General features: G+C 53.6%; 3 protein-coding genes across 3 annotated transcripts; 2 read left to right on the top strand and 1 right to left on the bottom strand.

Annotated features, from left to right (window-relative positions):
• Positions 1–576: 576 nt before the first annotated feature.
• On the top strand, positions 577–7,355 carry M431DRAFT_83231 (hypothetical protein; the record flags this gene model as incomplete). Its single annotated transcript, XM_024923287.1, has 4 exons — positions 577–828; positions 889–1,213; positions 1,314–7,255; positions 7,317–7,355. 4 exons carry the CDS (start codon positions 577–579, stop codon positions 7,353–7,355), a joined length of 6,558 nt encoding a protein of 2,185 aa, XP_024775562.1.
• A 497-nt stretch (positions 7,356–7,852) lies between these two features.
• On the bottom strand, positions 7,853–8,785 carry M431DRAFT_4819 (hypothetical protein; the record flags this gene model as incomplete). Its single annotated transcript, XM_024915993.1, has 1 exon — positions 7,853–8,785. One exon carries the CDS (start codon positions 8,783–8,785, stop codon positions 7,853–7,855), a length of 933 nt encoding a protein of 310 aa, XP_024775563.1.
• A 526-nt stretch (positions 8,786–9,311) lies between these two features.
• On the top strand, positions 9,312–11,518 carry M431DRAFT_507551 (hypothetical protein). The gene has a single exon (XM_024918983.1). The coding sequence runs from the start codon at positions 9,572–9,574 to the stop codon at positions 11,237–11,239; it is 1,668 nt and encodes a 555-aa protein (XP_024775564.1). The 5' UTR covers positions 9,312–9,571; the 3' UTR covers positions 11,240–11,518.
• The last annotated feature ends 1,090 nt before the right edge of the window (positions 11,519–12,608 follow it).

The following is a 12,608-nucleotide window of genomic DNA, read 5'->3' on the forward strand; positions in this document are numbered from 1 at the left end:
GCCGGGAAACTGGTGGGCGTGGCTGGTCACGTGAGATTGCGCACCGTACCTGATGCCCAGCCCAACGCGGGCTGCCACCCTGTCAAGACAAGGCGAGTACGATTCTTTCTGCGGTACGCCGGAGCCTCTCTTACTCCATCTTGCAGCATCCAACGAGACTCCAGACGCTCAATCTCATCTCGCCGCCCTTGTTCCTTGTTCGCCCAGCCGTTCGGCCGCTGCCAGACCGCTACCGTCCGCCTCCCCAAAACCCTAATTCCTTGCACCTGGCAATCCGGCATTTGGCCCAGCACGACTCCCGAGCATCTTTCACGTGAACCCACTTGTGGTCGTTCGTCCCGCACCAAGAAGCTTCGCCCGGTTCTCGCCCACCAAAGCTTCGGCTCGAAAGCTGCGTCTCGTCACCACAATCGACCGCTCCTTGTCCCAACGCCTCAACCCCCCGCCCATGTAGGAAAGCTTCTCGGTACTTTTCGCTGATAGCCCTCAATTTCCCCTCCTCACATCCGCAGCCCTGCCTTTGGCCCTTTGGCAGACGCCACAGTATTCCATCTCGACCGCCGCATATAACCCTCCATGGTCCCTCCACAAAGAGCGGGATCATTCTCACCAAATCCTGCGCAGACTCTTCAAACTGGCAGTAATCATTCACCTCATCCATCGCACACTGGTATCCTCAGTGCTGGCGCAAGCCCCAGCACAAGCAGTCCAACGGGGGCCAACTCCCTGACGAAAATTGTCGTCGCCCAAGTCTATCTCTTGCTCAGTACCATCAAGGAAGATAAGGATCGCGCCAAGTGGGAGCTGCAAGTCGAACAATTAAGAAAGGTGAGTCTCGGCATCGGCTCTACACTCTGGCAGGATTTTAACCTTCGTGGCCGATGATAGCTTATCGATGAACACGGTATGGAGGTCTTTTCCAAATACTTCACCCGGTTGGTGGCCGGCAACGCACCCCAGATCTTCCCTGGTCTCAACAGGCAGGTCGCCAACCCAGGCAACTACCACATTCTCGTCGGTGAGATGCGCAAGATTGCACACGATGTCGACCAAGCAACAAAAATAGCAGAGTCCGTCGAAAGCGGCACGGAAGACATATTCCGCGAATTCGACTTGTCAACGTTTATGGAGCACTTCAAGCTCGATGCCTTGGAAAAGACCCTGTTAGCTTTGGCATTTAAGCTCGGGTCTCGGCCTGATTTGAAGACTAAAGGTACGGCAGTAATCTGCAGTGCCATGTTATGCTGCTTTTGTTTTTTAGTCTTTCTTTCCCCTTGCTTGATCTATTCAGCTGACCCTTATTTTTAACATAGCGGATGCTATCCTGTCGACTAATTTCCCCACCTTCATGGACATCATCTCTCGGCCAGAGATTGAAGCCCACGCTGACCTATCGCCCGCCTTTGTTTCGCTCATCATCGACAGGTTTTTGCAATACTATCCGCCGAGTTTCAACGCAGCCTCCCGCCGCGACCTTCAAAACTCCGTTGCCAAGCGCTACTTGTCTGTGGACCAAGCGCCCCCGTCTGAAGTTCTGGCGGCCCTCGATATCAGCAGAGTTCTAGCCGATCGGCCCGCAAATTCCCTGGCTCGCTATATCCAAAAAGTTGGACCGGAATTTACAAAGGACGAGGAATCGTGTTCCTCCTTCTTGCGAAGCCGTCCCAACAACATCCAGCTCACCCCCGAGCAAGTCTCTGCCGCACTCACATACACCACCATCAGTCAAAATCCGCCACATGATCCTATCATCCTCGTCAATGCCCTCCTACGCCACGTTCCCAAACCTTTTGTGTGGGAAGAAGTCGTTCTCTCTTTCGATCAGCCGTCGGCACGCATCTCATCTGCTCAATTTTTACGGCTTTACAAAGCTCTTTTGCCCATTGCCGAGGACCCAGCAAATAAACTCGACATCCAGCGGTTGTGGGGTGGCTCTTGGAGCGAGCCTGAGGCACAGCTGTCTTTTGTTAGCGCCTACGCTTCCTTGGGGCCCGACCAACTTGACGCAACTACAATCCCCCACCTCCAGCGAAGCATTACAATTGAAGATTACGCAAACTCCGCGCCCAACGTGCAAGAACGTGCCGCCGCCGTCGTCAAACATCCTCTTGTATCCGTGGCGGCGCTGTCAGCAATCTTCAACGTTGCTCTAAATTCCGTCCACGCTTCGCAGAGTGTCGAGGCAAAACGATTATTCCAGGAAGTAGTCGTTCCTAACCTTGACATTTTCCTCGTGTCCGCTTTTGAAGTTCCCAGACAATCCTGGGCTGCCATGGCAATTGACACCCTGAACTCCCTTTTCGAAACGTTTTTGTACAAGCGCTCGCCGGAGTATGACTTCGTGCTCGATAGCCTTTGGAAGAAAGACAAGGACTGGGTTATTCAACGGCTTATTGATGCGCATGCGGTTAAGCCTGTTGACCTTCCTCTCATCTTCGACCATGCCGCCAAGCACAACTGGTTGGAAGAGCTGGTTTATCTTCCAAATGGCTTTGGAATCGATCTCGCCGCCTTTGCCCACGCAGAGGGTTACTTGGACTTGTCAAAATGGGCGCAATACAATGCCGATAGGAGTAACGAGATTGCTCGAACCTTGTTGCAATTTCTCATGATCAAGGCCAATCTGGAGATTCAGTTCCAGAGACCACCAGATGGCCAACCGCCTGTGAAAACAAGTACCAGTCTTCAGGTGCGGACCGTTTCAGCGTTGTTGCAGATTCTCGAGGATTTCCTGCCTAAGGCGCCGGTTCTCGATCTCATTCTCGTCCAGCGCCACTGCATCACTGCGTACCCCCGATTGATCAACTACGGAGAAGGGTATGACGATATCATCGATGCAAATGGCAAGGATGGAAATGCTCTGCCGCAGGCAGCCAATAGCAAGATGGAAGAGCATTATAAAAAGATGTACGGTGACGAGATTCAGGTTCGCACGATTGTTGAGATCCTAGACCGCTACAAGCATTCGCGGGATCAGCTCGATCAAGACGTATTTTCCTGCATGATTCACGGTCTTTTTGATGAGTACAACCATTATGTGGATTATCCTCTCGAAGCCCTTGCCACGACCGCCGTTCTTTTCGGAGGCATCATTTCCCACAAACTGATTTCCGATCTACCCCTTAAGATAGGTCTTGGAATGATTTTGGAGGCAGTGAGGGATCATTCGCCCGATGATGCCATGTTCAAGTTTGGTCTCCAGGCGCTGATGCAGCTTTTGGTACGCCTCAGGGAATGGCCAGGATTTTGCAAACAGCTACTCCAAATCCCGGGCCTTCAGGGAACAGAGGCATTCAAGAAGGCGGAGGAGATTGTTCGAGATCACGAAGAGGAACTTGCCCGCGCTCGTAACGGATCAGGCACGCCTCACGGAGCGGGATTTCCAAACGATTCCTTTGCGAATGCAAATGGCGACGAGCAGGCAAGCATTGACCGCCCTGCGCCGGCATTCACAGCCATCAGTGTCGACCCCCCTTCTCAAGAAGTCGAGTTTGAAGATCCAGATGATGAGACGCAAGGCAAGATCCAGTTTGTCCTAAACAACATCACTGAAAACACGATACAAGCCATGTGCGTTGAGCTTCGCGACATGCTTGAACGAAGATACCAGCAGTGGTTCGCCAGCCATCTCGTCGAGGAACGCGCCAAGATGCAGCCAAACTACCATCATGTGTATCTCGAGCTTGTGAAACTGTTTGAAGACAAGATCCTCTGGGCCGAAGTTCTCCGCGAGACGTTTATCAGTGTGTCTAGGATGCTCAATTCTGAGGCGACTCTGCAAAACTCCACAGAGAGATCACATCTCAAAAACCTCGGAGGGTGGCTTGGTCTTCTAACCCTTGCTCGAGATTATCCGATAAAGCACAGAAACATTGCGTTCAAACAGTTGCTTATCGAGGCACATGATACCAAGCGGCTGATTGTTGTCATTCCTTTCGTTTGCAAGGTCCTGACCCAAAGCGCAAACTCGGCAGTTTTCAAACCTCCCAACCCCTGGCTCATGGACATTATCCATCTGTTGATAGAGCTCTATCATCACGCAGAGCTGAAGCTTAATCTCAAGTTCGAGATTGAGGTGTTATGCAAGGGTTTGAACCTTGATCACAAGAGCATCGAACCCTCTGGAGAAATTCTCAATCGACCCATCTTAGAGGAGGCGGACGTGCTTGTCCAGGAGCAACTCGAAGCCTTTGAGAGCCTGTCATTGAATGGAATTGGGTCGGCGGTTGGGCCCGGGTTATCCCCTCAGGTTCCAACTATCCCAGACCTCGGGCCGCTTATCACCATCCCTCCCACCAATGAGATGGTGGTCAGCACCAGCAGACTGCACGAGATTGTTCGGACGGCTCTCACCCGTGCCCTTCAGGATATTATACAACCAGTCGTCGATAGATCCGTCACTATTGCTGCTATATCAACCCAGCAGATGATTCGGAAAGATTTCATTGCCGAACCGGATGAAAACCGCGTCCGAACATCTGCTATTAACATGGTAAAGGCCACTGCCGGCAGCCTGGCTCTCGTCACGTCCAAGGAGCCTCTACGAGCAAACTTGACCAACTATATGAGGAGTCTTGCTAACGACCTGCCTTCGGGTCTTCCTGAGGGTACCATCATCATGTGTGTCAACTCAAATCTGGATTTGGCCTGCAGCATCATTGAGAAGCAGGCTGAGGAGCGAGCTGTGCCGGAGATTGAGGAGATGCTGGAAAACGACATGGAGCACAGGAGACGACATCGCCTTCAGCAGCCAAACGAGCCGTATCACCCGACAGGAATCAACCGATGGGCTATGACGATTCCGAGCCCTTACAAGATACAGCCAAGACCCGGTGGTCTCAATGCTGAACAGATGGCCATCTACGAAGATTTTGCCAGACAACCTCGCACCACTTCTTCCACGGTGGCATCTCACGCACCATCTGCCTCAGAGGCCACCAGGTCGTTGGCAAACGAAGTTTTGCAGGAGACATATAGTGGCATGCCCAACATACCTACCCCCGCAGAGACGCCTTCGATCCAACAGCTTGGCGCACAACTCCAGCCCTACGCTCCAGTCCATAATCTTGCCGCTGCCAATGCAATGGGCAACGGACGAGCTGCCGGCTTTCAAATGGATGTTCGGGGTTTGGCAGAGCGAGTCAACAAGCTGCTACAGGAATTATTGCGCGTGGCTGGAGAGGCCCGAGAGGATCATTTTGTGGGCTTGCCTAGGCCGCACCCCGTCCTCGACGTCGTTGATGCCCTTGTGCAGCTCATCATTAAGACGTCTCAAAACTCGGAAGAGTTTGCCATCTATGCCGCCGAGCAGATCAGTTCACTCATCTTCCAACAGGTTGAGGACAACCTTACGCTTGAGAGTCTTGTTCATGTGCTAGAGACTCTTCGAAAGATTTCCGGCCCAGCCCTAAACAGCCGAGTCCGCTCTTTGTTCGCCCAGCAGCCTGGACCCAATTTCCTAAGTCTGCCTCTACTCGCAGCACTGATCCGAACGGATCTACTCGACTGGCGAAACATTGATCTCGCAATGTCCAAGGTCTTGGAAGCCCGCAAGGACAATTCGCTGGAGTTCCTCGAGCACATGCTCGACCTTACCATCCTCAACCATCGGCCGATTGCTCTGTATGCCGACTTTATCCGCACACTCGAGGCAGCATGGACCTGGATCTGTGAAGAGCCAAGCTCGGCTACCGGTCAGCGGCTAAAGAACAAGCTGATGGGCTCGGTTCCTTCTCAGTCACCGCAAGGCCCTTCTAGCCTGGAGGAACAGTCAATTCAGCAAGATCAGCTAGAGTACGTCTTTGAGGAGTGGGTGCACCTTTGTAACAATCACAACGCCTCCAGCAAGGCTACGGCAATCTTCATCCAGCAGCTGCACGCAAGACACGTTATTCGCAACCGCGACGACTTCTTCTTCTTCGTGCGCATCGGTATCGACCTTTCGGTCGAGCGTTATGAGCACATTCTGCACACAGGGGCTATCGGCGATGCTTACATGGCGATCGATGCTCTGGCCAAATTCATCGGCTCTTTTGCCAGCATGAATACTGAAACGCCGGTGTCGCGCGCAGCCTTTTTGGACTCAGTCTTGGTCCTCGTGTCCTTGGTACTGAACCACCACCATACCAAACGAGGAGAACACCTTAACCAAAGGGTCTTTTTCCGCCTCTACTCGATGCTCTTCCATGAGATCTATTCCATCTGCGAAGATCTGCCGGATGACGACCGCCGCGACGTGATGCTGAGACTGGCTTCCAGACTGGAGACCATCGGCCCCCAATCTCTTCCTGGGTTTGTGTTTGGGTGGCTGCTTCTTGTTCAGCATCGAGCCTTTATGCCCGTGTTACTGCAGCTAGCAGACAATGCAGGATGGAAGGCCTTTGCCGACCTCGTCTGCCAGCTGCTCGGCTGCGTGAGCGAGCAGCTCAAGGCATTCAATGTTACCGACGCTGGCAAAGACCTGTCCAGGGGAACCGTGAAGTTGTTTGTCATTTTACATCACGATTTCCCAGACTTTTTGGCCGCCAATCACGTCAGGTTCTGCGCCAGCATTCCAACGCATTGCATCCAGCTGATCAACACAGTCCTGACGGCTACCCCACAGCAAAACTACGGAAAGCCCCTTGATAACCTCAAAGGCGATCGGGTAGATGAGCTGAGGACATACCCCGGCCTTGTAGATGATGCTGTTGCAATCCTGACGGAGGCTGGGCTCTTGAGCATGCTGGACCAGGTCTTCCAAAACGGCCCGGCAGAGGAGGCAGTGGCACAGATTGCACACACAATCACTTCGAACACGCCGACCGAGACCACGTTTGGCCATGTGGCCATTGCGGCGAATGCTCAGATCATTGGCGCAGTTGTGATATATGCCGCCCATCATGCTACTGAGCAGTCGCCACCGGTTACCAGCTCACCCATTTCAGGAAGCGAACCAGAGGTTGCTCTGCTATCTCTGCTGGTACACGAATTGCCTCCGGAGGCCAGATATTATCTGATTGCCAGCATGGTGAATCAGCTGAGATTCCCCAACCCTCACACCGAATTCTTCAGTCAGCTCATCCAGTACATCTTTGGAAAAGACATGAACGACCCTGAAGAGTCAGACATTCGACAGGAGATTACTCGAATCCTCCTAGAGCGACTGGTGGGCTTCTGGCCCCAGCCCTGGGGACTTATCTACACAGTCGTGGAACTGTGCAAAAACGAGAAGAACATGTTCTTCGATCTCCCCTTTATCAGATCGACACCAGAGGTACGTTTGCTATCCCAGAGTTGACACAACAGGAGAAGAAAACTGACCAATATTCAATTAGGTTGCCGAACGATTCGCCTCAGTTATTCAACGGGTATAGGTTACATCGGCAGGGGTAATGGGGATTCGCTACGAAGCCACGAAACTACGGTGGGAGCGGAGCATGAACCTAATCGCATAAGTTTGGTGTGTCGGAGCAAGGGGCACGCTTATTGATTTTGTTTTTCTTTTTCTTTCTTTTTTCATATTTACACTTGTCCTTTTTTGTGTTTCTTGGGAATTAGACGGAAAGGGAAAATAGTGATTGTCAAAGAAAAGTTCGGATTCAGTTTTCCTCGGCTAGGCACAGAAGGGAACGAGGACCCGAGCGGACGGCATAAATGTAATACTTTGTATTGATGTACGATAAATAGCTTTACGATGCGGGGTGGAGAGACTATCACGGCGCATATGGGAGCATTCGAGGTTCATGACCTCTTCGGATAACATTGGGATTAGGATGACAATCATGATGGACATTTCAGAGGCGATAAGATGATGGACAATGCGAAATGAATGGTTCTCGAACAAGTTATTTTGAGGGCTTAAACAGTGACTCTACTCGATTTGAACATGTCCACGCATGACTTGAACTGCTGGTCCGCCAAGGATGACTGTGTCGAGGGCGCCGTCCTTGAGGTTGACATCGACCTGGATGGCGCTCTCCTTGCCCATCTCGACGCCCTGGGTGAATTCGTACCGTCTTGTGGGCGTTGTCTGCTTGTCACCGCCTTGGGTGCTAAGATAGGCGGCCAGACAGCTGGAGGCGGCGCCGGTGGCGGGATCCTCGAAGCCCTCGGCCATCATGCGCGTGCGCAGCTGAACCACGGGGACGCCATCGGCAGTGGAGGAGCCGGTGCGGACGTAGTAGAAGCGGCCGATGAAGCCGTTTTGCCAGTCCTGGTCGAGGAAGCCCTCGGCGTTGAACTTGCGGCCGCTGGCGGTGACTTCGGCGAGGAGTTCCAGCGAGGGCAGCTCGATGAGGGCGAAGCTGACGCCCTTGACGAGGCTGAAGATGGGGGCTGCGAGCTCTAGCTTGCGGATCTCGTCATTGGCCTGCAATTGGGCGGCGGTGATGCCGGCGTAGGAGGAGAGCGTTGCGGCGTGTAAGTGGACGTTGTGCGGGACGGTTGCCGTGGCAGAATCCTCGCTGGTGCGGGTGACGGCGATGCGGCCGGCCTTTGTGACGAGCTCGGTGACGGGGTGGGGGGAGCCCCGGAGGAGGGAGACGGCGGCGCCGATGGTGGGGTGGCCGGCGAAGGGGATCTCGTCGGTGGTGAGGAAGATGTCGATCTGGCGGGAGTGGTTTGTCTCCGGGTCGGCGACGTCGTGGATGAAGACGGTCTCGGAGAGGTTGAATTCGCGGGCGACAATTTGCTTTTGCTCCTGGGTGGGCTTGGGGACGTTGGCGGGGATGGTGACGACGGCGAGGGGGTTGCCGCGGAAGCGGGTGCGGGTGAAGACGTCGAGGGTGATGAAGGGGAGCTCCATTATTGCGGCGGTTGGGATTGGGATTGAAGATGTGGTGATGGTTGGGCTGAGTTTGGTGGTGTTGCCTCTTATATAGATTGCTTTCACATGATGGTATTATATATTACTCTATATATTACTCCGGACGCGGCCTCTGGATTAGTCGATGCCCAAGGGCGGCCACTAGATGACTCAATGTTGCGGACTCCATCCCGAGTGGATGAACGGAGTACTGCGCGCCCTTCTGGTGATTTCGTCATGTCGTTTTGGCGATGCTTTGATAAGCTATCGGACAGATTGAGTCTAGTTGCTGGCTATTGTCGGCCGAGCTGGTAGCGAGGTGCATCTTGTGAGTCTTGAGTGTTTTACCATCTAGACTTGCTTTGGGAATTATATTCCGACAAGTGGTTCTAAGTGTAGGATGGGTGGATGATAGTGCCAGGGAGGGTATGCAGATGCTTTGCGCAATCGGAGTTGATAGCATCAAACAGCAATTGAGAAGAGTCATCTCCAGATGAACCACTAAGATTCATACCAACAAGTTCTCCGAATTACTGGCATACTTATCATTGAGGCATACTTATCGGAATTAATTGTTAATTGTATCGCGTTGCAGGGTAGCTTCATCCTCAGCTTCAAACCCCTCTCCAACAACGGAGTAGCACTGCACTACGCCGCTATTAGTCTATATTAAGGCGTCCACTAAGGTACTGGAGCTACCCCGAGCTACTCCGAACTGGCATCTGCACACATCATGTAATCTCCGTCTCCACCCCTCTTCGACCTCTCCCACAGCTCAAATCCGCAATGACAGATTCCATCATCAGCCTCGACTCCCACCACAACCGCAATCGCAGCCACGACAAAGACAACGACGACGACAGCAGCCACGACAAGGCCTATGACGACCACCATGGCCACTCCAGCCACCGTCTCACCAGCCACGGCCTGACCGCCCACAGCCGCATCTCGGCCCTCATCCGCCACGCCAGAAGCTACCATCGTATCTACCTTGTGCTGCTTCCCACGCTCTACTTCCGTCTCTCCCCCATCATCTTCACACACAATTCCGGACCGCTGAGCGTCTACCTCGCTATCGTCCTCGTCTACATACCAGCCAGGGTGATACTCGCGGCCTGGCAGCACTTTTCACCGTCCTACGCAGCCACGAGGCGCAAGAGGAGGAGCAGCTTCCTGCTACCGTCCAATGGGTCATCTTCTTCGTCACAGAGAGCCAGCGGGGCTGGAGCAGGGCGAGGGATACTCAAACCGCTGGCTTGGCTGTGCGGCGCACTCTTCAGCTTGTGGGCTTACACGAAAGGCATCGCATCGCCCTTTCCAACCGCATCGTCCATTGTGGCCTCTTCGCCGACACTACAAGCACACCGGGCCCAGAATGCGAGCTACTTCATCGCCGCCTCCTTTTGGAACAACGACGAGATACTGGACTCGTGGACATCGCAGACGCTCGAGCTCATCGACACGCTGGGCCGCGCCAACGTATACGTATCCTTGACGGAGAATGACAGCGAGGATAACACTGCCAGCAAGCTGCTGCATTTTGGCCGCGAGCTCACCAAGCGCAAGGTAGCGCATAGCGTCAACATCACAACCGACCTGCGCGGGGATCCGCCCGAAAACCCCTGGCACAGCATCAGGCACAGGATGGGGTACATGGCAAACCTCCGCAACGGCGCCCTGGAGCCTCTCAGCCAGCTCAACAGGCGGTTTGAAAACGTGATTATGCTAAACGACGTCGTGTATCATCACACCGACGTCCTGAAGCTGTTGGCGGCCGTGGGAGGGGATGATGTCAATGGTCCACATGCCGAATCCCCCTTGTCGCACACAATGACCAAGCCAGGAAAGAGGCGGATGGCGTGCAGCATTGACATGGACGGCGCAACGTTGTACGACACGTGGGTGCTCCGCGATCGCTGTGGGAGAACTACCAGCGGCTTCTGGCCCTTCTTCGCGGCAGAGGGAGACAGGAGATCCGTACGCGAGGGGCGCGTTCTCGAAGTCGGCACCTGCTGGAACGGCATCGTGGTTCTCGATGGAGACATGCTCCTCGACCCGCCTCTGCGCAGCAAGAACGCAGACTGGGACGCGGACACGCTTCGCTTCCAGCAGCCCCCAGAGTGCATCATATCCGAGTGCACACTGCTGCCGTTGACCATTACCAACACCACGGGCGGCGCCCCGGTGGTCATGGATCCCTCCGTTATAGTGGGTTACACCGTCAAGTGGTGGAGGTACTACGCCGTCTGGCTACGTTTGCCCATTGTGCAGCTGTGGATGAAAGTGTTTGAGGAGGGATACTGGAAACTCTGGTGGACATTGGGGATGGGCAGCGGCCTCAGATGGAACGGCTTGGATGGCGGCAAGGAGAAGAACGAGTGCGTCGTCACAGGGTGGCCCGTCTGCGACAAAGACGAGTACGCCGTCAAGGGAGGGATGAGATTTGGCAACTGAGACATGTGCAGACCGTTTGATTGTCACGATTAGGCTTGTGGGACCCGGTGAGACACTTATCGCGATGCATGTCTCGCTCAACATGCGAGGACAAGTCGTACCACACACGAGACAGAGGTCTTGCAGGTACAACCAGTGGCCAATGCAAGCCGCCAACGTCCGTCTCCCTTGTTCCGAGCCATTGGCCCAATTGCAGCGGCAGCTCAGCAACACATGACGCGGGAATTGGATAGCTCTGCAGGTCAACGGGCATCAATCTGCACGTCGCGGCCACTGTAAGCAGCAAAGATGGTACTAATGGAAAGCCATTGACCGTACAAAAAGGTGCCCAAGCTCTGCCCAAGGTAGGCGGTGTAATAGATCAGGTGACCGACTACTGTACGGCTCTGTTTTTGTTTACTTTTTTGCTTTGGACTAGCAAGCAGCTTGCATCATCAAACTCGGCCTTTACTTAGATTCTTGACGCTCTTGCAGGACGCGCTGCAGGACCTAGTGCTTCAATGCCTGCAGAATGTCATCAGCGGTAAGGCCTCATTTCGGCAAGCCTGGGATCCAGCGCCTCGAGTCTCCATACAGTAATCGAACGTCCTCTCCACCTCTCACACGACTTACACCTGAAGACCGACTCGAACGCTCTGTTTTTTCTGCGTCTTGGTCGCTTAGGGCGCTTTTGCAGCCCCACCAGGACCCTTGAGGGGGACCCCATGCCTCATCGCAGGGGGAGCGTAGCAAAAATCGACAGCAGGGAATCGATGTATGCACGTATGTGAGCAGTACAGATATGGAGTATTACTCCGTACTCCGTGATTGCTCTGGGGTTGTCTCAGCACATGCCAGACCCTGGGACACATTGAGTGGTATTCAATCAATTTTTTTTCCCCTTTCCCTTCAGTGTGCGCTCGCCCACATCCCCTTGCATGCACACACGCACAAAAAAAATATATTATTTACGTCGACTTTGATCATCGTCAATTGCCTCTTTTGCAGCGCCTCCAGCCTTTGAGCGAATATACTCTGATCTCCCGCCGGTCATGACGTCCACTACTTCGAATACCGAATCTCCGTTTTATTCGCGTGCCTCTGGTTCTAGAAGCAGTCCGGCCACGATGCCAACTTGAACCAGTCTCCATCATTTTATGTGGTCCCCGTACCCTGAAAAAAAAAAGTGCTACCAATTTTTTTTTTTTTTTTTTTACCTCATCGGGCAGGGGTGTCCCCGTCGGTGTTAGTGGTGGCAGTGGCCAGGCAAAGGCAAAGTCAAAGGCGAAAAAAGAAAAAAGAAAATCCAAAAAATATTACCCACTATCTACTTATAGTGCCTGAGAGTGCCGAGCTGCGGACCAACCACAGAGTGGCCATTGTTGCAGGT

Source organism: Trichoderma harzianum (assembly GCF_003025095.1).
Source record: "Trichoderma harzianum CBS 226.95 unplaced genomic scaffold M431scaffold_5, whole genome shotgun sequence".
NCBI lineage: Eukaryota > Fungi > Ascomycota > Sordariomycetes > Hypocreales > Hypocreaceae > Trichoderma > Trichoderma harzianum.

Bases quoted from the DNA above. Each gene is read 5' to 3' on its own strand.
- M431DRAFT_507551 (XM_024918983.1), top strand. From the start codon at position 9,572: ATGACAGATTCCATCATCAGCCTCGACTCCCACCACAACCGCAATCGC.